Source organism: Perognathus longimembris, chromosome 14 (genome assembly GCF_023159225.1).
Source record: "Perognathus longimembris pacificus isolate PPM17 chromosome 14, ASM2315922v1, whole genome shotgun sequence".
In the NCBI taxonomy this organism is placed as follows: domain Eukaryota; kingdom Metazoa; phylum Chordata; class Mammalia; order Rodentia; family Heteromyidae; genus Perognathus; species Perognathus longimembris.
The window spans coordinates 21,111,671-21,134,128 of NC_063174.1; the positions used below are offsets into that span (position 1 = coordinate 21,111,671).

Sequence of the window (22,458 nt, forward strand, 5' to 3'; positions counted from 1 at the left end):
TACTTACCTTATCTGCACACATTGACACTTTAATGTCCTGTTGAGATATTTCATAATGTCGGATATTAAAAACATAATTACCAGCCAATTTCAAAATGTCTGCTGAGATATACTCTAGTACAGCCACAATATATAGGGACACATGATAGTCCACTTTATACCCCAAAACTTCCTGTGGAAAAAAGAAACAATTTGAGTTTTTAAAACAGCACTGTCAAGTACTAGCTAAATAACTTTAGAAATTCTAAAAAAGAAAGGGGTGATTGGAAGGGAAGAATTTATCTCAGTGGCAAAATACATATATTCAAAAGATCCCACATTAAATCCTCAGAACTAAAAGAAAATAAATTCCTCTTTAACATCTTGCTTATAAATAACTTTTTCTTTCTTTCTTTCTTTCTTTTTTTTTTTTTGCCAGTCCTGGGGCTTTGACTCAGGGCCTGAGCACTGTCCCTGCCTTTTTTTTGTTAGAGGCTAGCACTCTACCTCTTGAGTCACAGCGCCACTTCTGGCTTTTCATATATATGTGGTGCTGAGGAATCAAACGCAGGGCTTTATGTATGTGAGGCAAGCACTCTACCACTAAGCAATATCCCCAGCCCCTTGCTTATAAATAACTTTCTATAAAGCAAATGTCTCAACTTATAGAAAGCACAAGATATAAAATTAGTTTTTGATCTGAGAATTACAGGCTTCTATTTTTTTTTAATTTAAGAGGGGATACAGTTACATAATAATGTAGTGAGTACATTTCTTGTCTTATTTGTTACACCCTCCCTCATTTTTCTTTCCCTTCCCTAGTTCAAATAAACATATATACAATATCCAGTGTACCAAAATCATATACAGTGACCACATGGGGTACACCAAAGGAAATTCACCTAGTACATTAAATGTAACAACAATAAAATCCTCCTATTTCCATCCTTTGGAGTTCATTTTGCTTAGCCTCATCTTATATAATCATATGTACATAGCTGTTGAGCTATTGTGATCCTCTGATAGGTCTATCCTAGACCTTTTTATGTTTATTTAGTAATTGTTTGGTTTTAGAGACATAATGTAAAGTCGCTGACCAAAACATGTGGAAATATCATTTCAAAAGAAGTTTGTTATTTTACAGACATGGTCTCTACTATTCTCCACCCCCGCCCCCCAACAACCACATACCAGGGAGACCATGTGCCTTTGTTCTCTGTGCTCTAGGCTTGTCTTACTCAACATTATTTGTTCAAGATCTGACCATCTCCCTGCGAATGCCATTATTTTATCATTTCTAATCCCTGCGTAGTATTCCACTGTGTACAGGTACCACATTTTTTAGATCCATTCATCTGTAGTGGGGCATCTGGGTTGTTTCCATATTTTGGCTATTGTGACTTGTGCAGCGATAAACATGGATGCACAGGTATCTTTGTGGTATCGTGGATCCTGTTGTTCAGGATAGATGCCTAGGAGTGGTATGGCTGGGTCACAGTGTATGTCTATGCTAAGTTTTTTGAGGAACCTCCATACTGGAGACCAGTGTAGTTGTACTAGTTTACACTCCCACCAACAGTGGAGAAGGGTTCCTCTTTCTCCGCATCCCCTCCAGCATTTGTTGTTGACAGGCTTCTATTTTTAAGATCTAATAAGTTTACAAGAATAGTTGATTCTAGCAAACCTTGGCTAAACATCATTAATATCTCCTTTCTTCAAGAATCTTGCTTTATTTAAACTAGTTTCATTTGGAGGAGAGGATTACATAGGGGAGAGGTAGAGAATTCTTGAAATTGCTACAAAAGGGTCTCCAAATCCATGTACAATCAAATATACTTCATAGATTAAAATACTATCATTTGGGCATTGGTGACTCATACCTATTATCCTAATTACCTAATAGGCTGAGAGTTGAGGATTGTGTTTGGAAGCCAGCCCAGGCAGGAAAAGTCTGGGAGACTCAACTCCAATTAATCACAAAAAGCCAGAAATGGAGCTGTGGCTCAAGTGGTAGAGTGCTAGCCTTGAGCAAAAGAGCTCAAGGACAGTGTCCATGCCCCAAGTTTAAAGTCCAATACCAGCACAATAATTCAGAGGGGAAAAAAAGCTCACCATGAAATATTATCTAGTCTACTTATTCAATATACAAAAAATCTGTATTACAGATAATTTTAAAAGAGTTCTGAACTCACAGTAGCTTTTGACATTAGTTTTTTTCAACAACAAATGACTGAAAATTCTAAGTCTACTATATAGCAACCAGTCAGAAGTAGTAGTCATTGGCAGATGCCACCAAGATGCCACAATTTGTAATGATAATTTGCCCTGATTATTTGAAAGGCAAACTATCTCAGCAGAGTACATTTTTGCTTGTGTGTATATGTACATGTAAAAGAATATACATAAGAGGGCAGATATACAACAGACCACACCAACTACATAAATGCTCCAATACTATATAAAGTATTACATATTACAAAGAATTTTTGCAATATCTCATCTTATATTACCTTCAATGAAGGATGGATTTTGTCTACAGGCAGTAAAAGAGGATTTCTTCGTTTTCTTTTCTCTATGGCAGATTGTGCATCAGCAATAGCCCACTTATCAATTGGATGAGGGAAGGTCTTTTGGACTCGTTCCTGTTCAGAGCACAGGACCATTGCATTATTAATAACAGCTCATAAATAGAAAACTCATACTAAATTTAACTTTATCACTATCGTGCGTGTGTGTGTACGCTGATCCTGGGGCTCAAGCTCTGGGCCTGGATACTGTCCCTGAAGCTTTTTGTTATTGTTCAAGTCTAGAGTTCTACCAATGGGCCACAGCTCTATTCCTGACATTTTGGTAATTACTGGAGAAAATGTCTTAGTGGTAGAGTGCTTGCCTGACATGCATGAAGCCCTGGGTTTGATTCCTCAGTAGCACATAAACAGGAAAGGCCAGAAGTGGTGCTATGGCTCAAGTGGAAGAGTGCTAGCCTCCAACAAAAGAAGTTCAGGGACAGTGCCTCAGGCCCTGAGTTCAAAAAAAAAAAAAATCTCACAGGCTTTCTTGCCCCAGCTGGTTTCAAACTGTGATCCTCAGATCTCAGCTTCTTGAGTACCTAGGATCATAGGCATAAGCCACTGGTGCCTGGCTTTTATCACTATCTTTAGTGCAAGCAGATAATAATGATAGAGCTTGTTCTGATTCTTGAAATGAATACTTTTTTTTTTTTTTTTGCTAGTCCTGGGGCTTGGACTCAAGGCCTGAACACTGTCCCTGGCTTCTTTTTGCTCAAGGCTAGCACTCTGCCACTTGAGCCACAGCGCCACTTCTGGCCGTTTTCTGTTTATGTGATTCTGGGGAATTGAACCCAGGGCTTCATGTATACAAGGTAAGCACTCTTGCCACTAGGCCATATCCCCAGCCTCGAAATGAATACATTTTTTGGTTTAAAAAAAAAGATAATATAGAGCCGGGCACCGGGAGCTCATGCCTGTAATCCTAGCTAGCTACTCAGGAAGCTGAGATCTAACGATTGCAGTTCAAAGCCAGCCCAGGCAGAAAAGTCCATGGGGCACTTATTTCCAATTAACCACAAAAAAGCCAGAAGTAGAGCTGTGGATCAAGTGGTAGAGGGCTCACCATGAGCAGAAAAGCTCAGAGACAGCAACAGCACCCAGGCTCTGAGTTCAAGCCCCACAACTGACAAAAAATAACTGAGTAGGAGATGCTAGTCCATTGGAGGAGGAGAACTGGAAACTTGACAGAAGAGATGAAATTGATTGGAATACAGTACAATATAAACCTGTGGAGATGTAACAACGAAATACCCACCTTGTATAACTAATCCAAACTATTTTTTAAAGTAATAGACTAATTAACTTAAGTTGGTGCAGAAAATTTTAAGACAGCACAGCATTCAGGCTGTAGCATGGTTATCGCTGGCTTCTTTTTTTTTTAATTTTTATTGTCAAACTGATGTACAGAGAGGTTACAGTTTCATACGTTAGGCATTGGATACATACATTTCTTGTAGTGTTTGTTACCTCCTCCCTCATTCCCCCCTTCCCCCTCCCCCTTTCTCGCTGGCTTCTTTTAGCCAGGTTTACAGGGAGAATCCAGAGAAAAAAACAAAGCAGAAAGATTTAAAAAATTCAAAATTTCCCAGAAAGGGAGCATGCTGAGGTTGGGAACAAGTAGAATCTGGTTATTACAGAGACTGGCACCATTAAGAAGCAATCAAGTACTCTGAATCAAGACAATAGAAGAAGTATCAAGAATTGATCAGATCCTTCTCACAGTAGGACTGAGGAAGTTTTAACTTGTAAGATTTTGATTGGAAGCTAGGTACTGTTTGTTGGTTTATGTTTGTAATCCTAGCTACTCAGGAGGCTGAAATCTGAGTGGGAGATCCCAGTTCAAAGCCAACCAGGGCAGAAAAGTCTGTGAGACTCTTTTTTTTTTTTTTGCCAGTCCTGGGCCTTGGACTCAGGGCCTGAGCACTGTTCCTGGCTTCTTTTTGCTCAAGACTAGCACACTGCCACTTGAGCTACAGTGCCCCTTCTGGCCATTTTCTACATACGTGGTGCTGGGGAATCGAACCCAGAGCTTCATGTATACAAGGCAAGCACTCTTGCCACTAGGCCATATTCCCAGCCCCTGTGAGACTCTTAATTCCAATTAACAGAAAACTGGAAGTGGAACTGTGGTTCAAAGTGACAGAGTACTAGCCTTGAGCAAAGAAGAGCTCAGGGACAGCACCCAGGTCCGGAGTTCAAGCCCCACAACTGACAAAAAAAAAAAAAGATTTTGTGTAGATCCTAGAGCTTGAACTCAGGGTCCGGGTGCTATCCTCGAGCTTTTGTGCTTAAAGCTAGCACTTTGTCACTAGAGCAACAGCTCCATTTCTGACTTTTTCATGGATTTCCTGCCTGGCTGGCTTCAAATCAAGACCCTTAGAACTCAGCCTACTGCGTAGCATGGATTATAGGTTTGAGCCACTAGCACCCATCTTATTTTCTTTTATTTATTTATTTTCAGCTTTGTATCTGAAACTATGATCTCTCAAGTTTGTGAGGTAAGTTCCAAAATTTCTTCATCCATAAATCTATCCAGTTTTGCTAGTAATTTGTTTTTTGTTGAAAATTTTTCCTTTCCTCAAGGAACTGTCTTGGTATCTTTGTTGAAAATTAGCTTTAGACAGGCTCCAGTGGCTCACAACTATAAGCCTAGCTACTCAGGAGGCTGAGGTTTGAGGACTACGGTACAGAGCCAGCCTTGGCAGGAAAGCCCATGAGACTCTTATCTCCAATTAATTATCAAAAAACAGGAAGTGGTAGTATGGCTCAAAGTGGTAGTATGTTAGTAGCCTTGAGCAAAAGAGCTTAGAGACAGTGCCCAGACCAACCAAAAAAAAAGAAGAAAGAAAGTAAAGAAAATGAGCTTCACACACACACACACACACACACACACACACACACACACACACAGAGGAATATTAACACAAATCACAATTATGTAACCTATATTAAAATTATGTGATATTATTTTAATGGGTCTAGTTTTCACAATACAGTAATACAAATTTAGATACAAAAGTTAATTCAATGGCTTTTTGAACAACAAAATTATTTTTACCTCCACATCTTGAACAGTCCTTGGTTGGGCCATGCATAATTTATTAAGCAGCTGAAAAATAAGCTCTTCAATGTAGTAGAGAGACTCTTCATTAGCTGAGAGATTGGGATGTACTTGTTCCTGAACCTTTAAAAGAAAAGTTTTCAGTTGAAATTCTGATAAAATAGTATGAAATGAATAATCTATGACAATTTTATATACAATCAATATTGCACTTAAATGGTTACTCAAACATGAACATAAAATAAAAACAACAAAAGCAAAACTATTTGTTGGTTCATGTAAACTTTTCTTAACCCACAGAGAAAAAGTTATTTAAACTTTTTTGACAAAACTGTTAGGAAGCCACTACACTCTCTTCTCCCTACCACTAAATAAATAGTATATACATATAAAATATTCTGTCAGGTGCTGGTGGTGCATACCTGTAATCCTAGTTACACAGGGAGCTGAGATCTAAGGTTCCCAGTTCAAAGCCAGCCTGGACATGAAAAGCTTTGAGACTCTTATCTCCAATTAACCACCAGAAAATCGGAAATGGCACTGTGTCTCAAAGTGGTAGGGTACTAGCCTTGAGCTGAAGAGCTCAGGGACAGCACCCAGGCCCAGAGTTCAAGCCTCATGACCAACAAAAAAATAAAATAAAGAAAGTAAAATGGTAAGTTTCAGAGTTGGAGAAAATAAATATAATACATAAATTTACAAACTGAAAAGCAGTCCTAAAAGTTCAATAAAAAATATTTTAAAAATACATGGGGGCTGCGAATGTAGCTTGACGATAGAGTGCTTATCTAGCATGCACGAAGCCCTGAGTTCAATTCCTTAGCACCACATAAACAGAAAAAGCCAGAAGTGGCACTGTGGCTCAAGAGAGAGAATGCTAGCCTTGAGCAAAAAGAAGCCAGGCACAGGGCTCAGGCTCTGAGTTCAAGCCTCGGGACTAGCAAAAAAAAAAAAAATAGATGATTACGACACACTTTATGTGTGTGAAAATGTCATAATGAAATCCTCTGTACAATTAATCTATGCTAATAAAAATGGATAAATAAAAAATTAAATTTAATAAATCCCAATAGAAAAAAAGGCAAAAATGTAACAAAAAACCAACTAGCACTTCACAAAAGAACTTCAAATAGACAATATACACCCAAGGATGTTCTGACTCTTTAATAAGCAAGAAAATATACATCAAACCACACTGGAAACTATGCACTCACCAGACATAAGTTTGATAATACCTATGTTTGTAATTTATGTGGTACAATAGAAACTCTTATATACTGCAACTAGAGTGTAAAAATGACTGAATCAATTTCAAAACTGCAATTATATGCAGTCATAGCCACATAATATTTTGGTCAACCAATCAAATATATAAAAGTGGTTCCCATAAAATAGTAATGGAATTGAAAACCTCTATCACCTAGTGATATTATAGCTGTCAAGTGAGCACAGCACATTATTCACTAGCATGGGATGATGCTTGTGTAAACAAACCCATTGCAGCTGCCAGTTTTATAAAAGCACAGCACATATAACTGTGAACAGTATATAAAGGCTGATAATAATTAATGCATAACTACATTACTGGTTTATTTACTTATTTATTTCCTTATTTAACCTGGAGCCTCTAGCATGCTGAGCAAACATTCTACCACAGAGCCATACTCAGTCCTTATACTTTTTCATTGTTACTTTAGAGTATACGCATTCATACCTACAGAGGGTGGGGGGCTAAAGCTGGGTATGCTGAGGCAGGAGAATCGCTTGAGCCTAGAAGTCCAAGGCTAACCTAGGCAACACAGTAAGATCCTGTCTCTTTAAAAAAAAAAAAAAAGTCAAGGCTGGGAATGTAGCTTAGTGGTAGAGTGCTTGCCTAGCATGCATAAAGCCCTGGGTTCAATTTCTTAGTACCACATAAAAAGAAAAAGCTAGAAGTGGCGCTGTGGCTCAAGTGGTAGAGTGCTAGCCTTGAGCAAAAGGAAGCTCGGGGATAGTGCCCAGACCCTGAGTTCAAGCCTCAAGACTGTCACCAAAAAAAAAAAAAGTCACTACAAAACTGTGGTATTCCACACTCATCTTATATTTACTTCTCTTAAATGTATTAAAGGCCACAGTAAGTAACTGATTATACCAACTGGCTTATGTAAATACACTCAATGATGTACATACAATAATGAAATCACTCAACTCATCTCAGAATTTGTCCTGTCACTGACATATGAAAAATATATAAATACGCATGCACACAGATACACACACATACACACACACATATGCACGTACACACACTTAACAGTTATATAGTCTAATCCATGTGGCTACTAGATACCGAAATCTAACTCTACTGAGTTGAAGTTGGCTGTAAGGTAATATACATGACAAGTTCCAAAGATAGGATATTAAAAAAAAGTTGTACAAGTACTTAAACTGCAGTTGACACTTATATATGACAAAAAATTGTGCAGGCTTTTCAAAATTCTTTTGGAGACACACATAGCAAAAAAGTCAGAAAGTCCTAACTTAGGAGGAAGGAACATGACTCAGTAGTGATTACATGTGAGCCTGGTGGGAGACAGGGGAAGGATGAAAGCTGCTTTGAGAGCTGGATACAGACAGCATTTATACTGGAGATGTAGGCTCATGAGACAAAACTTAAGTTTAGTCTAGGTCATGTTGTGAACATCTATAAATATCTTTGTTGGAATGTCCAGGAAACAGGGAGATATAGTAGTTTTAGATGGTTATAGAGGATAGAGGTGAGAGTGTCTCCAAGACAATGTCTAACTACAAAAACTTAACAAAGCTAAGTCACATGATGATAATCTGAGGAAAGGATATTCCAGGAAGAAGACAGAGCAAGTACAAAAATCTTGAGACTAGTATATGCCTACATGTTACAAGAATAAGAAAGCCAGTATGGTGCAGGAACAAAGCAAACAAGGAAGACTGTTAAATAAGGGGTGAGGGAGCACTATATGAGCAGTCCCTCAAGAAGACCTGCATTTTTTATTCTGAGAAGCACTGATAGACTTTTCAACAAAAAAGTAACATGAGTTCACCTCTATCTACCATTCTGGAAAAAGACTGAATGGGACAAGAGTAAACTAGATCAGTTAAGAGGATTTCATCTGGGTGAGGTAGTTTATTTGCATGAAAATAGAATGTTGAAATTATTTTAAGAAGGGTGAGTTGGATGGAGGAAAGTGGGGATAAGGTTGATCCAGATCCATTAGAAATGACACAATGAAACTCTGCTTGTACAACCAGTATATGTTAATTAAAACATGTAATACAAATAAAAATGAAGCTTTTTAAAAATAAAAAAGAGGCTACTCCAATTTTCCAGAAGATTGGTGCTACCTAGATTCCAGGTTGTAGAAGAGGAACACAAGTATAAAATGGAGACTGGATATACTTACAATCTGAAATACAGCTAAAAAGATTTGCTGACAGATTTGATCTGTGGTATGAAAAAACACAGGATTCAGGAATAACTCCAGATTTTTTGTTTGAGCAACTAGAAAAAGAGAATAGCCATATACTGTCATGACACCATGACAAAAAAAAGAGCAAGTTCTAGTGGGAAAAGGAAGTATTCAGCATTGGTTGAGACATCCATTAAATATCTATGTACAGGGCTGGGAATATGGCCTAGTGGTAAAGTGCTCACCTCGTATACATGAAGCCCTGGGTTCAATTCCTCAGCACCACATATATAGAAAAAAGCCAGAAGTGGTGCTGTGGCTCAAGAGGTAGAGTGCTAGCCTTGAGCACAAAGAAGCCAGGGACAGTGCTCAGGCCCTGAGTCCATGCCCCAGGACTGGCAACAAAAACAAACAAAAAAATATCTATGCACAAGTGTCAAGAAAGAATTTTAAAACTGTTAGGAGAGAGGTCTGAGGTAAAATATTAGAATTAGAATTGGAATATAGTTTTATAGCTGAACATTTTCCTGGCATGTGCATAGCCCTGGGTTCAATCCCTGGCAAAGAGAGAGAAAGAGAGAGAGAGAGAGAGACAGACAGACAGACAGACAGACAGACAGAGACAGAGGGGGGGAATAATTTGAATAACTTGGAAATCATCTAACACAGATGAAATGTAAAGCAGGAAAGAAAGCTGATCTCTAAGAGTGAGGGTATAAAGAACAAAAATCTGTAACAACTAACATCTGGAGAGATCAAAATGATGTGGTTGATAAGAAGTCTGAAATAAGGAGGAATAAGAGGCAGTGTTTCAGTTCCCAAAATAATTTAATAAACAAAACTATAGCACAGAAAATTTTATTTGGAAGAGCCAATACTAGTATTCATATCTCAATCTCTGTATTATTTTTCTTCTGTTGCTTCACTATTATACATTAAAATGTAAAGTAAGGCTTTATACATTTCAAACAGCTTTCTACTACTATCACATTTTTTAATTAAAAATTTTCTTCTTTTTGTAAAAAGAAGAAAATAAATTTTAGGTTGTTAATTTCTAAAATGACAATAATGAAATAATGTTCAAACCATTAGTTCCATTAAAATTCTTTCCTGATTCAAATATGAAAGCTAACAGAAGATATATTCAAATTATTGTTCCTTTAAAAGATATCATGGTGGGCTGGGAATATGGCCTAGTGGCAAGAGTGCTTGCCTCCTACACATGAGGCTCTTGGTTCGATTCCCCAGCACCACATATATGGAAAATGGCCAGAAGGGGCGCTGTAGCTCAGGTGGCAGAGTGCTAGCCTTGAGCAGGAAGAAGCCAGGGACAGTGCTCAGGCCCTGAGTCCAAGGCCCAGGACTGGCCAAAAAAAAAAAAGATATCATGGTTAAAATAAGTTATATACTTGGTTTATGTCAAGTGGTAACACAGGTGATGCTCAGCATCAAACACTTTAATGAAAAATTATTGCTTCTAATATACAACACCAAAATTAATCTGAAAATTGTAAAAAGGCCGCTAAATCATGGCTGATCGGGAGATAAATGCACGAAGTTAAAATGCATTCTTAATGATCATGTAGTTCTGTAGTTCTAGCTGAATCCCTTGTGCTAGTTTGGGTCATTTTTAGTATAGAATCATTCCAAATGATTCACTTTTGTTCTATTTGCTATGGTCCAGAACAGTTCTCAGGTCAAAAAAAAAAAAAAATGACCACAGGATCTCTATTAGTTTCTGGATTTCATCTGGAATGATCTTTTTTTTTTTTTTTTTTTTTTGGCCAGTCCTGGGGCTTGGACTCAGGGCCTGAGCACTGTCCCTGGCTTCTTTTTGCTCAAGGCTAGCACTCTGCCACTTGAGCCACAGCGCCCCTTCTGGCCATTTTCTGTATATGTGGTCCTGGGGAATCGAACCCAGGGCCTCATGTATATGAGGCAGGCACTCTTGCCACTAGGCCATACCCCCAGCCCTGGAATGATCTTTTCAAAAAGCAACTATGATAAAGTTTTCTAATTACTTTGCCAGACAAATGATAATCCTGAAGGAAATCCTATTCTTATGTAAAAAAACGAATCTTATTCTACATATAATCTAGACCACACCAACCTCAGACCCTTATTCTCCCAATTCTTTAAAACAAGTTACCTATCTATCTCCTTTCCTTTTCCTTAAATCTTTTCTCCTGTTGCTTTGTTGACTCCTCCTGATCTTTCAGATAACTTTGCCTTTCCCAGGCCCCTGCCACAGCCACTTAGCATGCAAGCTTTGGACAGCAGGGCATTTGCTAAACCCTAGGTACAGTGACTGACACATGAAAGGCATTCAGTAATGTACTTAAACATAGCCCCCAGAACACTGCACTTCCTTCAAGAAGGCTTCTTTGACTCTACTATATATCAATGAAACCAACTTACATTTCCTCAAATCACTCTACATTTTGCTGTGTGTCTCTGAAAGATCCTGTCCAGTTTCTAAAACAAACTTTTGAGAGTTATTAGTACAAAAGCAAAAACACTACAACTTTCAGATTCCACAAAAGGTGCTACCTTCTTTTGCCTTGTTAGTAATTAACCTAGTTGTTCTCTCACATCACTTGCTTTTTAGACAGACATCTAAAAGCAAATCATCACAGGATAGGAAGGTCAGTATGTACCCCAAATCAAATTTGGGTTTCAAGCCAAATTCTTGACCAGGAAAACAACCAATTTCCTACTCTATTTGTAACCACAGATGGTAAAAATAGACATTTTCATTTCCATGGCTAGCTTGGTAAAGAAAACCTTATAAAAAAAAAAAAGGTATCTACTACAGAAAACAGGAAAGACTGGAAAATCTGATTCAATTACTTTAAGGCATATTTCCCATATGAAGAATGTTGATTTACCTCAACATTCAACCAAATAGCACAAGCACACAAAGGTACTAGAAAGACAAAGGTAATAAAATGCATTTACAAATAGAGCCCTCCCCCCAAGTAATAAGCTAGCTTCAATGTTCTTGGGGAGTAGTGGTAAAGGCATTTGTGTTCCTGGCTCTTTTAGGGAAGATACATAATTTAGCAGTAATGTTAAAAATCCATGTATCATCCATTAGTAGTAGTTGTTTCACTCTGCTTTATAGCTTTGTATATTTTTAAATGCCCAAGGTGAGGTTTAATGGTATGCCTGGGGTATAGATAAGTGGTAGAGCATGCTGAGTATGCATTAGGTCCTGGGTTCAACCTCTATCACCACCCAAAACATAAAAGTTTGGGGGAAAAAAAAAAAAAAGGAAGAGCAAGGCCAGATGCCAGTGATTTACACCTGTAATCCTAGCTACTCAGAAGGTTGAGATCTAAGGATTGAAGTTGAAAGCCAGCCAAGACAAGAAAGTTCACGAGAGTCATATCTCAAATTAACTACCAAAAAATCCAAGAAGTGGAACTGTGGGTCAAGCCTTGAGCAAAAAAGCTAAGGGACAGCACCTAGGCCCAGAGTTCAGGCCCTAATACCAATACCAAAAAAAGAAAGAAAGAAAAGAAAAAAGACCACATTTCTATTTTTGAAACTAATCTTCCACAGATGTATTTCTCAACCTTTGTGTTTCTACATTATGAAATGAAAATGTTGGTTTTAAAAAATCAACACTTCACATTTTCTTTCTGTCCTATTTTGTTGTTGTTGTGTTTTATTTGTTTGTTTGTTTTCCAGTCCTGAGCTTGAACTCAGCGCCTGAGCACTGTCCCTGGCTTCCTTTTGCTCAAGGTTAGCACTCTACCACTTGGGCCACAGCACCATTTCCGGCCTTTTCTGTTTATGTGGTGCTGAGGAATCGAACCCAGGGCTTCATGCATGCTAGGCAAGCACTCTACCACTATGCCACATTCCCAGCCCTTCTGTCCTTTTTTTTTTTCAATGGAATACTTTACACAGTTGCTCTCAAACTTGTGCAGGAGCCATGCTAACCTTCTCTGTGTTGTTTCAATTTTAGGATAAGTATTGCATAGGTAATACTACTATCAAAGACACACACACACACACACACACACACACACACACACACACACACACACACTCCATAAAGAGCAGCCAAAACTTAAAAGTAAGCAAAAGATAATACTAGGCATTTTCCATGGCAGTTCTTGCTTGGACCTTTGACTGCTTTTTTTTTTTTTTTTTTTTTGCTGGTCCTGGGGCTTGGACTCAAGGCCTAAACATTATCCCTGGCTTCTTTATACTAAAGGTTAGCACTCTACCACTTAAGCCACAGTGCCACTTCTGGCATTTTCTATTTATGTGGTGCTGAGAAATCGAACCCAGGGCTTTGTGCATGCTAAGCAAGCACTCTACCCCTAAACCACATTCCCAGCCCCCTTTGACTGCTTTTTATTTACTAGAATACTGCGCAAACTTCTAAGATGAACTTATAGAATTTTGGCTAATCAAGATGCAAAGAATTTCTATCCAGTAGAAAAGTAACCCAAAACTTACTCTTTGGTGTTCTAGGATGTTAACTACTAACACAATCTTAGTGTGTCTTTATTAAATAACTTATAAATCCTCAAATAAATGTTCATATAAGTGGCTTTAACACTTTACTAGTTCCTCCATTTAATAGTGAGCTGAAACTACTGACATGTTCACTTCCAATTACATGAAAGTCATGATTTTACTTCCTGGAAATTCTGTTCTAACAATTCTAAGCCTGACAGAGCCAATAAAACTACTTTTTTTTTTAAACACACGCATATATATATTCCTTACAGGACCCTGAAGTCAAATTGCTCTCACATAACCCAAAATAAATACTAAGCTTTGATCTAGATGGTAAATACTTTTACAGCATGGCCTTCACTTCTTAAAAAAAAAATCTTTGTATACTTAGGATCCAGCATGTATGGTACAAACTACCTAAAATAAGTTCAATAAATGTTAGTGTATAAAACTAGAATACATCACATGTTCAATGTCATTATCAACTACAGCAGAGAATCTTTAGTCATATCTTAGTAAGTCTTTTCAACTGTATGGTCAGGTAAAGAATGAAGCCAAGTTCTAGATGCTTTGAGTATTACGACAGCCTCCCAGCTGGGCCAACAGGGCGCCTAGGGCTCCCGTCTATAATCCTAGCTACTCAGAAGGCTGAGACCTGAGGATCACAATTTGAAGCCATCCCCAGCAGGAAACTCTGTGAGACTCATCTCCAATAAACTATACACACACACACACACACACACACACACACACACACACACACACACACACACACACACACACACACACACAAATCCAGAAGTGGCGCTGTGGCTCAAATGGTAGAGCTCTCTCCTTAACAAGCTCAAGGACAGAACCCAGGCCCAGAATTCAATCTCCAGAACTAGCAGAATTTTCATTGCACATGGACACAGTTGGCAGATGCATACTAAAATTTACGGCTTCTTGCAAAGAGTGAATCTTGAGCACCACAAGCTCTATAATGCTTATTAGCAGACACTAAACCTACATACTGGAATATCCCTAATACCACAAAACTGCATGTCATACATGTCATACCTTAACCAAAAATTTTCCAAAAATATTTTTTAAAGTGTCTCAATTCTATAACAACAGCAGGTTAATGATACAAAGTGTTGTGGGTTTTTTTTTTTTTTTGTCTTTTTCTTTTTTGGTACCCAGGATGTTGTACTTGTTAGGCAAGTGCTTTGCCACTGAGCTACATCCCAGCCCTATCTCCTAGATGTCTTTATTTCATTAGCAAAAGATATACCACTACAGTGGAATACAATAATATGGGACTAAAGGGCACCTGGAAAATGATCACAACACACAAATAAAAAATAATAGGACCAAAGCAATGAATTAAAACCAGATGCTAGTCTAAACGAATCTTAAAAAAAATCTCTATCCTCACATGAAGGATTATCAGAGTCAATGCCACCTACGCTCAAATACTATTTACTACCAAAGAGTACTAATGAGTATATTATACTTACCACACTGCCGACTACATAGGCCTGATAGCTGCACTCACATTTCTCTGCGGTAGAAGGGCAAATTACTGTCTCAAAAATCCGCCCCCTCCCCTTTGTTTCTAATTCGGGACAGAGTTCATTATCACCACCCGGCACACTTTCCATTTTGCTCAGTCTCCTTACAGAAGGAAGGTCAATATGATATTTTAACACCTGGTACACTAGTGAAATGATCATAGCCTTTCATCACGATCTACAAAAAGACCTGAGGTGGTAAGTGCCCCAAGGGAATCAATACCTCCTTGTATTATGAAAAAAGAAAATCCAAAATTCTGAAAGTATGAGAAAAATGTGATTACATTCAAAATGCACTACTTCTTCTCATTTTAAAGAATTTAATGTATGGTAAGTTATTTTTCAAGCGCTTTTGAATTAATGTTTTTATTACTTTAAATTTTATTCATGGTTATTCTGCACAAAAGGCAGGGGACTAAATTCGCATTAATGGCAAAGGAAATTCAGTAGATATGAAAGCAAATCCTCTATCCATGAACATTCCTTAAATGTCTTGACTAACAAAAGGGCAAATATAAAAGGATAATTATTACCTGAATTCACATTAGGCCAACCCCATGAACGAGAGATGCAAGAGAGCAACGCACGGCAAGCTTTAAAGGCTGATATGTGCGAGCTGCTCCATTTTTGTGTTCCTTAAAAGTAATTCCAACTTCTAAATGGCACAAAATCAAGCAACTGAGCAGATTTTATGACATCTTTTATACTCAGGTAAGACACCTTCTGCAGGAAGTAGGGAGGCTCCAGATTTACCTCCACAAGTGGAAAATGGTTATCATGAGTCACTGACATTTCCCACATGTGAAACACATTCATATTTTTTTAAATAAAAAATTTTAAAAAGCACTGCCTTTTAAGCCTTGGACAATCTCAGTAAGCAAATGCGCCTGGGGCGAAGCCTCCCCACCCTGGAGAACTTAATTAAAAGTAATTACTCAGCTGCAAAATGTGCTTTTGTTTTAGAAAGTGTCTTAAAATACCAGCGGGACTTTCTCTTGCCCGAATCCAGCCTGAGGACAACAAATTGGTCAAGGGCGGAAGTTGCCTGACGAAATGACTGCAACATGAAATCCAGTTTTATGATCATAACAAAACCTTCCTTCCGGGACCAGGCCAAAGTGGGGTGGGAGGGGGATAACGAACAACAACAAAAAAAACTTAAGAAAATGTCTTTCGGATGCAACAGGCAATTCTGCGAGCTTCGTCGCCAGCTGGAGTGTGTACACAACTCGACCTCGGGCCCCGAGTTCTGGGCGCGCGAGCGGCCGCTCCGCGTTACAACTTAGGGGACCCCCGCTCCCCCACACATACACGCCCCGAGTCCGGGCCGCCCCGGGCTCCCGCACTGACCTTCCGCAGGGCTGGGACCAGGAGTCCCCGCCATTTCGGGCTGTTCTCTTCGCTGAAGAAGTCGTAGGGCTGCGGCGCCTGCTGCATGGCCTCGGCGGCAGCGCCTCCGCATCGGGGGCGGCCCGCGGGCCGGTGGCCTGACAGGCCGGGCGCGGGGCCGCCTCGCCTCGCCGGCGGCCGCCGCCTCCCGCCCGGCCCGCAGAGACGGCCGAGGCGGCTCGGGGGCGGCGCCGGCGAGCGGGCGGGTGGCGGTGGCGGCCTCGGCCGAGCGGCCTCCGGGGGAGCCCGGACCACCCCCGGCGACACCTCGCGGCTCTGGCCCGCTCCCGGGGCGGCTTCTCCTCCTTTGTCTGCGTTCGTAGCAGGGCGACCGCACCACGGGCCTCGCCCCCGCCCTGGCTCCCGCTAAGGCGGCGGCGGGCGGACGGCGGCAGCGGCGGTGGTGGCGGCGGCGGGCGGTCTCCTCATCGCCCCATCCCCGCCCTCCCCGCAGGCAACGCCGCCCGGCCCGTCCGAGTCACCTCCGGAGGGCCCTGGGGACCGACTGGGCGTGCGCGGCGAAGGAGCCCCACTCCAGCGTGCCTGGTGCCGGCCGCCGCCCCTTCAGCAGCCGCCGCGAGCGCCCCGGGGCCGCCGCCGCCGCCGCCACCGTTGAGCTCCAGGTCCCTGCAGCCGCGGTTCGGCCCGCCTCCTTGGCCCCGCGCTCATTCTCCCGGGCCGCTCGCAGCGCCCCGCACTGAGCATGCGCAGCGCGGGGCGAGCGGTGGCGCCGGCCGGGCGCGGGGGTGGGGGGCCCGGGGGCCTGGCGGGGAGTTGCCTCTCCCGGGAACTGTGGTGGGGAGGGGGGCCGGGAGAGGGGGTGTAGCGTAAGTACTCCCCAACTTTTTCCTGCGGTCCTTAAAGTGTGTACTCCCTTCCCTCGCCTTTCCCCGTTAGGCTGTCCTGTCTCCATGCCGGTCTTGGGGAGCCTTGAGCCCCTGGACTGCAGTAATGGGGACCCGGAGAGAGCGGGGCACTGGGGACGGACCCTGTAATTCATGCGTCTGTGCTCTGCGTGGCTCCTTTCTATAGAGGACGCGGTAGCTGTTTGATAAAGTCGTGTTGCGGGAACTGGAAAGCTCAGCCCAGAGTTGCAGGGCCACAAAAGAGAAAGAAGGTAACTGTTTTAATCCGACTTAAATACAAAGGGCTTCGCTTGAAAGGGCCGCTGTGTTGCTCACAAAAGTCCTGTCGTTTTCATGAAACTTTCCGATGATGCTTTAAAATCGTTTTCTTGATCGTGTCCTTCAAATCAAGGAGTTTTCAGGTGCTACAAAACACATGAGCAGCGCAGAAAAGATGCCCTGACCTTAAGCTTTTCTGAGTTGGAGACACAAAAATTCTAAAAACTTTTATTATTAACACAAACTCAGTCGCAGAACACATAGCTTTTTAACAATCATGGCCTTCCTCCGTTGCCACAATCTAAGCTCAAGAATCAGTAGCTGAGCGGTGATTAGCTCCAACCTACACTATTTTTTCACCCTGGCAGAATGGGCATAGCAAAGTTGGAAATTTTAGGACATCATTTTTCTAATCTGAGAATCCATTGAGTCAAAAAAGTCCTAAATGGCTACATACATATTACTCCCATGTACTCAGATAAAAAGCAGACAGTAAACAGTTTGTATGTCTTCAGTTAATCTTTCAGTCCATGAAGGCAGAGTTTGGCTTGGGTAGAGCATCCTTCCTTCTCTTTCCCGTTCCCAGATCACAACTATAAACTACTAGGCTGTTAAATTAGCAGACTGTATTTTCTCATAGGAAAGTTGCTGAGAGAAATTTCATTCTTGGATAAACATATGAGAAGGCTCCTCTGGACCGAACCTGGCATGAAAACACATTTGGCTTAGCCAAGGCTGTATTAAAGTTTTAAATTGCTATTACTATATTAAAATCAAGAGCTTGCATACATACACTTCCAGCTTTCTTGACAAAGATCTGGCAACCCTGAGTCCTACTGCATTTGTGCGAACAACTAATCAGCAGGAGCAGGGTAGTGGCTGCCTTTTTTAGAAAAGTGTGCCACCCCATATCCAGTTGGATATGCTCCCCACCTGGCACTCTTCACCCTTTTACATAACCTACCTCGTCTCTGAATGATCTCTGGGCTAGGCAAATAGAAATGTGATCACACACTGAAAAAGGTTCTCGTCCAGTTAAGTGAGCCATCTAGAAAAAAATTACTGGATTCAAATCTCTCATGTGCTATACAGCCAGGAAGTCCTAATATGCCAAAGATTTACATGAAAAAAATATAATTTTTCATTTGACATGGAGATCTTGATTAATAAATTTGATGTGTGTGTGTGTGTGTGTGTGTGTGTGTGTGTGTGTATGTGTGTACACAGGTGCCCCAGTTCTGGGGCTTGAACTTAGGGCCTGAGGGCTGTCCCTGTGCTTTTTTTGCTTGAGGAAAGCATTTGAGCCACCGCTCCACTTCTAGCTTTTGGTGACTAATTGGAGATAAGAGTCTCACACACTCTCTTGCCCAGGCTGGCTTCAAACTGCAATCCCAGTGCCACTGGCACTGAGCAATAAATTTGATTTTCAGAAACATGGTAAAGCTGAGGCTGGGAATATGGCTTGGTGGTAGAGTGCTTGCCTCATATACATGAAGCCCTAGGTTCGATTCCTCAGCACCACATATACAGAAAAAGCCAGAAGTGGCACGGTGGCTCAAGAGGTAGAGTGCTAGCCTTGAGCAAAAAGAAGCCAGGGACAGTGCTCCGGCCCTGAGTTCAAGCCCCAGGACTGGCAAAAACAAACAAGCAAACATAGTAAACCTGAAACTCGTTTTTGAAGATAATTTCACTAACACATAGAAGTGTTCCTACCAATAAAAATAAACTTGAAAGGAATCTGAAAAGATATTCACAGGAGATATAAACATCTTTTTATTATAAAAACTTTTTATTTTCTTTAACTAGTTGTGTAAAGGAGTTGCTATTTTAAAAAGCAGTTTATTAATGCATTGCATCTTGATCAATGTAACCCCTTTCAGTTCTCTCACCCATCCCTCCCACACCCACCACTTCCTTCACTCTTCTTAATTTTTTAGAATATACATTGAATGATTAACTTTATTCTCTTCTCTTCATTCAGTATCTCTTAAATATATAAAAGATAGTCAAGCACTGATGGCTCATGTCTGTAATCCAAGTTACATAGAGTTGAAACCGGGAAGAGCTCTCATCAAAGTCCAATCTGTGATATTCTGTTTCCAATCAACTAGCAAAATGCCAGACTGGATATGTGGCTCAAATTAGAAAGCCAGCTGAGAACAAAGAAAGCTGAGACAGATGTCAGCCACTGGCACCCAGCATACATCTCCCATTTTTAAAAGGCAGATTCTTTTTTGTTGTTTGTTTGTTTTGGGCCAGTCCTGGGCCTTGAACTCAGGGGCTGAGCACAGTCCCTGGCTTCTTTTTGCTCAAGGCTAGCACTCTGCCACTTGAGCCACAGTGCCACTTTTGGCTTTTTCTATATATGTGGTGCTGAGGAATCGAATCCAGGGCCTCATGTATACGAGGCAAGCACTCTTGCCACTAGGCCATATTCCCAGCCCTGTAAAAGGCAGATTCTTAATCACTAATATTCTCAAATTGAAAAACATTTTCAAGGGGCTGGGAATGTGGCTTAGGTAGAGTGCTTGCCTAGCATGCATAAAGCCCTGGGTTTGGATTCTTCAGTACCACATAAAGAGAAAAGGCCAGAAGTGGTGCTGTGGCCTAAGTGGTAGAGTGCTAGCCTTGAGCAAAAGAACTCAGCAACAGAGCCCAGGCCCCTTCAAGCCCCAGGACTGGTAAGAAAAGAAAGGGAGGGAGAGGGAGAGAGAGAGAGAGAGGGCGCGCGCGCACTAGGCAATGATGGCTCATACCTGTAATCTTAGCTACTCAGAAGACTGAGATCTGAGGATTGTGGTTCAAAGCCAGCTTAGGCAGGAACATGTGTGAGAATCTTACCTTCAATTAAGTGCCAAAAAGCCAGAAATGGAGCTGTGGCTCAAGTGATAGAGTGCTAGCCTTGAGCAAAAGAACTCAGGAACAGTGATCAGGCCTTGAGTTCAAGCCCCATGGCCAACAACAACAAAAAAGAATTGTGTAAAATAAAGAAAAGAGCCGGGCACTGGTGACTCACGCCTGTAATTCTAGGCTGAGACCTGAGGATTGCAGTTCAAAGCCAGCCCAGGCAGAAAAGTCCATGAGACTCTTAGCTCCAATTAACCACAAGAAAACCTGAAGTGGTATTGTGGTTCAAAATGGTAAAATGCTAGGCTTGAACCAAAGAGCTCAGGAGCAGTGCCCAGGTCCTGAGTTCAAGCCCCATGACTGGCAAAAAAGAAAAGAAAAACATTTTCAAGGACTTATTCAACATTCCTTCCATTTACTATTTCATACTTCCTCAATTTACTTGAAGTTGTAAGTAGTGTCAATCAGTAGCAAACCTAAGCAACACAACAGGAAACACTAAGCTTTTGTGTCACTTGATTTCATTATTTACTGCCATAGGTAGCTTTGGTCCACATACACTCTACCCCTCAGAAAAGGTTGGAGAAGATACTCAGACCACCCTTGGTTCTATGACTCCTATAGGAGGCTTATGCCTAGAAATTCCAGCCCCTGCAAGAGACTGCATAACAAAAATGTCTTTTAGCCAAGTTCCGTTTGTTTGTTGGGTCATGGAACTTGAACTCGGGGCCTGGGCGCTGTCCCTGAGCTCTTCTGCTTAAGCCTAGCATGCAACCACTGTGAGATACTGTGCCACTTCCATTCTTCTGGTGGTAATTGGGCTGGCTTTGAACCACCATTCTCAGATCTCAGCCTCCTCAGTAGCTAGGATTACAGGTGTGAGCCACCAGCACCCAGCTAGGATTGACATATTTATAATGTCCCCTCCCTTACCTAAAAATAATGTTAGGATATTACAATCAGTAGCCAGGCCCTGGCCAAGTTTTGAAATCAACCCAGGCAGGAAACTCCAAGAAACTTTTTTTTTCCAGTCCTGGGGCTTAAACTCAGGGCCTGAGTATGCCCTTGGCTGCTGCTGCTGCTTTTTTTTTTTTTTTTTTCCTCAAGGCTAGCACTCTACCAATTGAACCACAGCACCACTTCTGGCTTTTTCTATGTATGTGGTACTGAGGAATTGAACCCAGGGCTTCCTGTATAGAAGGCAAGCACTCTACCACGAGGCTATATTCCCAACCCTCCAGGAGACTTTTATCTCTAATAAAAAGCTACATGTGGAACTGTGGCTCAAGTGGTGGAGCACCAGCCTCGAGTAAAACAGCTAAGGGACTATGCTCAGGCCCTGAGTTCAAGCCCCAGTACCGACGTGTGTGCACATATTCCCCAATAACATACAATCTGCAATTAAGCAGGAATAACATTCCTGTCACTCTGTAATATGGTGATGACACTGAAACCATCCAATTATGTCTCCTACAAGATGGAGACAGTCACTAGGCACTAGTGGCTCACACCAGTAATCCTAGCTACTCAGAAGACTGAGATCTGAGAATTGTGGTTGAAAGCCAACCCAGGCAGTAAAATCTGTGAGACTCTTATCTCTAGTTAACCACCAGAAAGCTGGAAGTGGTGCTGGGTGTTAAAGTGATAGAGAGCTAGCCTTGAGGGAAAAAGCTCAAGGACAGCACCCAGGCTCTGACTTCAAGCTCCACAACGGGCATTCATGAAAGAATGTCAGGCCTAAAGCAAAGCAAAACAGCACCAGTGTGCTTTTCATCAAGCTATTTATTAATGAAAGGCCTACCCCTGATTCCCATGCATCATTTTTCCTAATCTACTCTGCCTGGGTTCAGATATGGTGAATGATGAGCACTTTCCTCCAGTTGCTGAGTGGTAACTACTCATTGAATACATGAAGGGCATGCATGCACGGACAGTCTTCCACACTTAGAGCAAAAAGGCTTCTCGCTATCATCTTCCTACCACTCCCACTTGCAATCTGTGATCTCAGTACTCAGGAGCCAGAGACAGGAGGAG

The 22,458-nt window shown here is 41.3% G+C and overlaps 1 protein-coding gene and 1 non-coding gene across 4 annotated transcripts in view; both read right to left on the reverse strand.

Moving 5' to 3' along the window:
* Positions 1-16,639, reverse strand: part of Sos2 (SOS Ras/Rho guanine nucleotide exchange factor 2) — a 70,836-nt gene extending 54,197 nt beyond the window's left edge. Inside the window, exons 1-4 of one of the 3 annotated variants that reach the window (XM_048362616.1) lie at positions 16,415-16,639; positions 5,608-5,733; positions 2,490-2,621; positions 8-172 (exon numbers count right to left, since the gene is read on the reverse strand). In XM_048362616.1, coding sequence (XP_048218573.1) covers positions 8-172; positions 2,490-2,621; positions 5,608-5,733; positions 16,415-16,501 — 510 coding nt within the window. In that variant the 5' untranslated portion in view covers positions 16,502-16,639. Of the gene's footprint in view, positions 1-7; positions 173-2,489; positions 2,622-5,607; positions 5,734-11,453; positions 12,315-15,597; positions 16,262-16,414 lie in introns of those variants that run through there. The other 2 variants (XM_048362617.1, XM_048362618.1) reach the window with 2 other exon arrangements.
* Positions 12,929-13,031, reverse strand: LOC125363686. The gene has a single exon (XR_007213279.1). It is a non-coding gene; the product is annotated as a U6 spliceosomal RNA (small nuclear RNA).
* Positions 16,640-22,458: the final 5,819 nt, after the last annotated feature.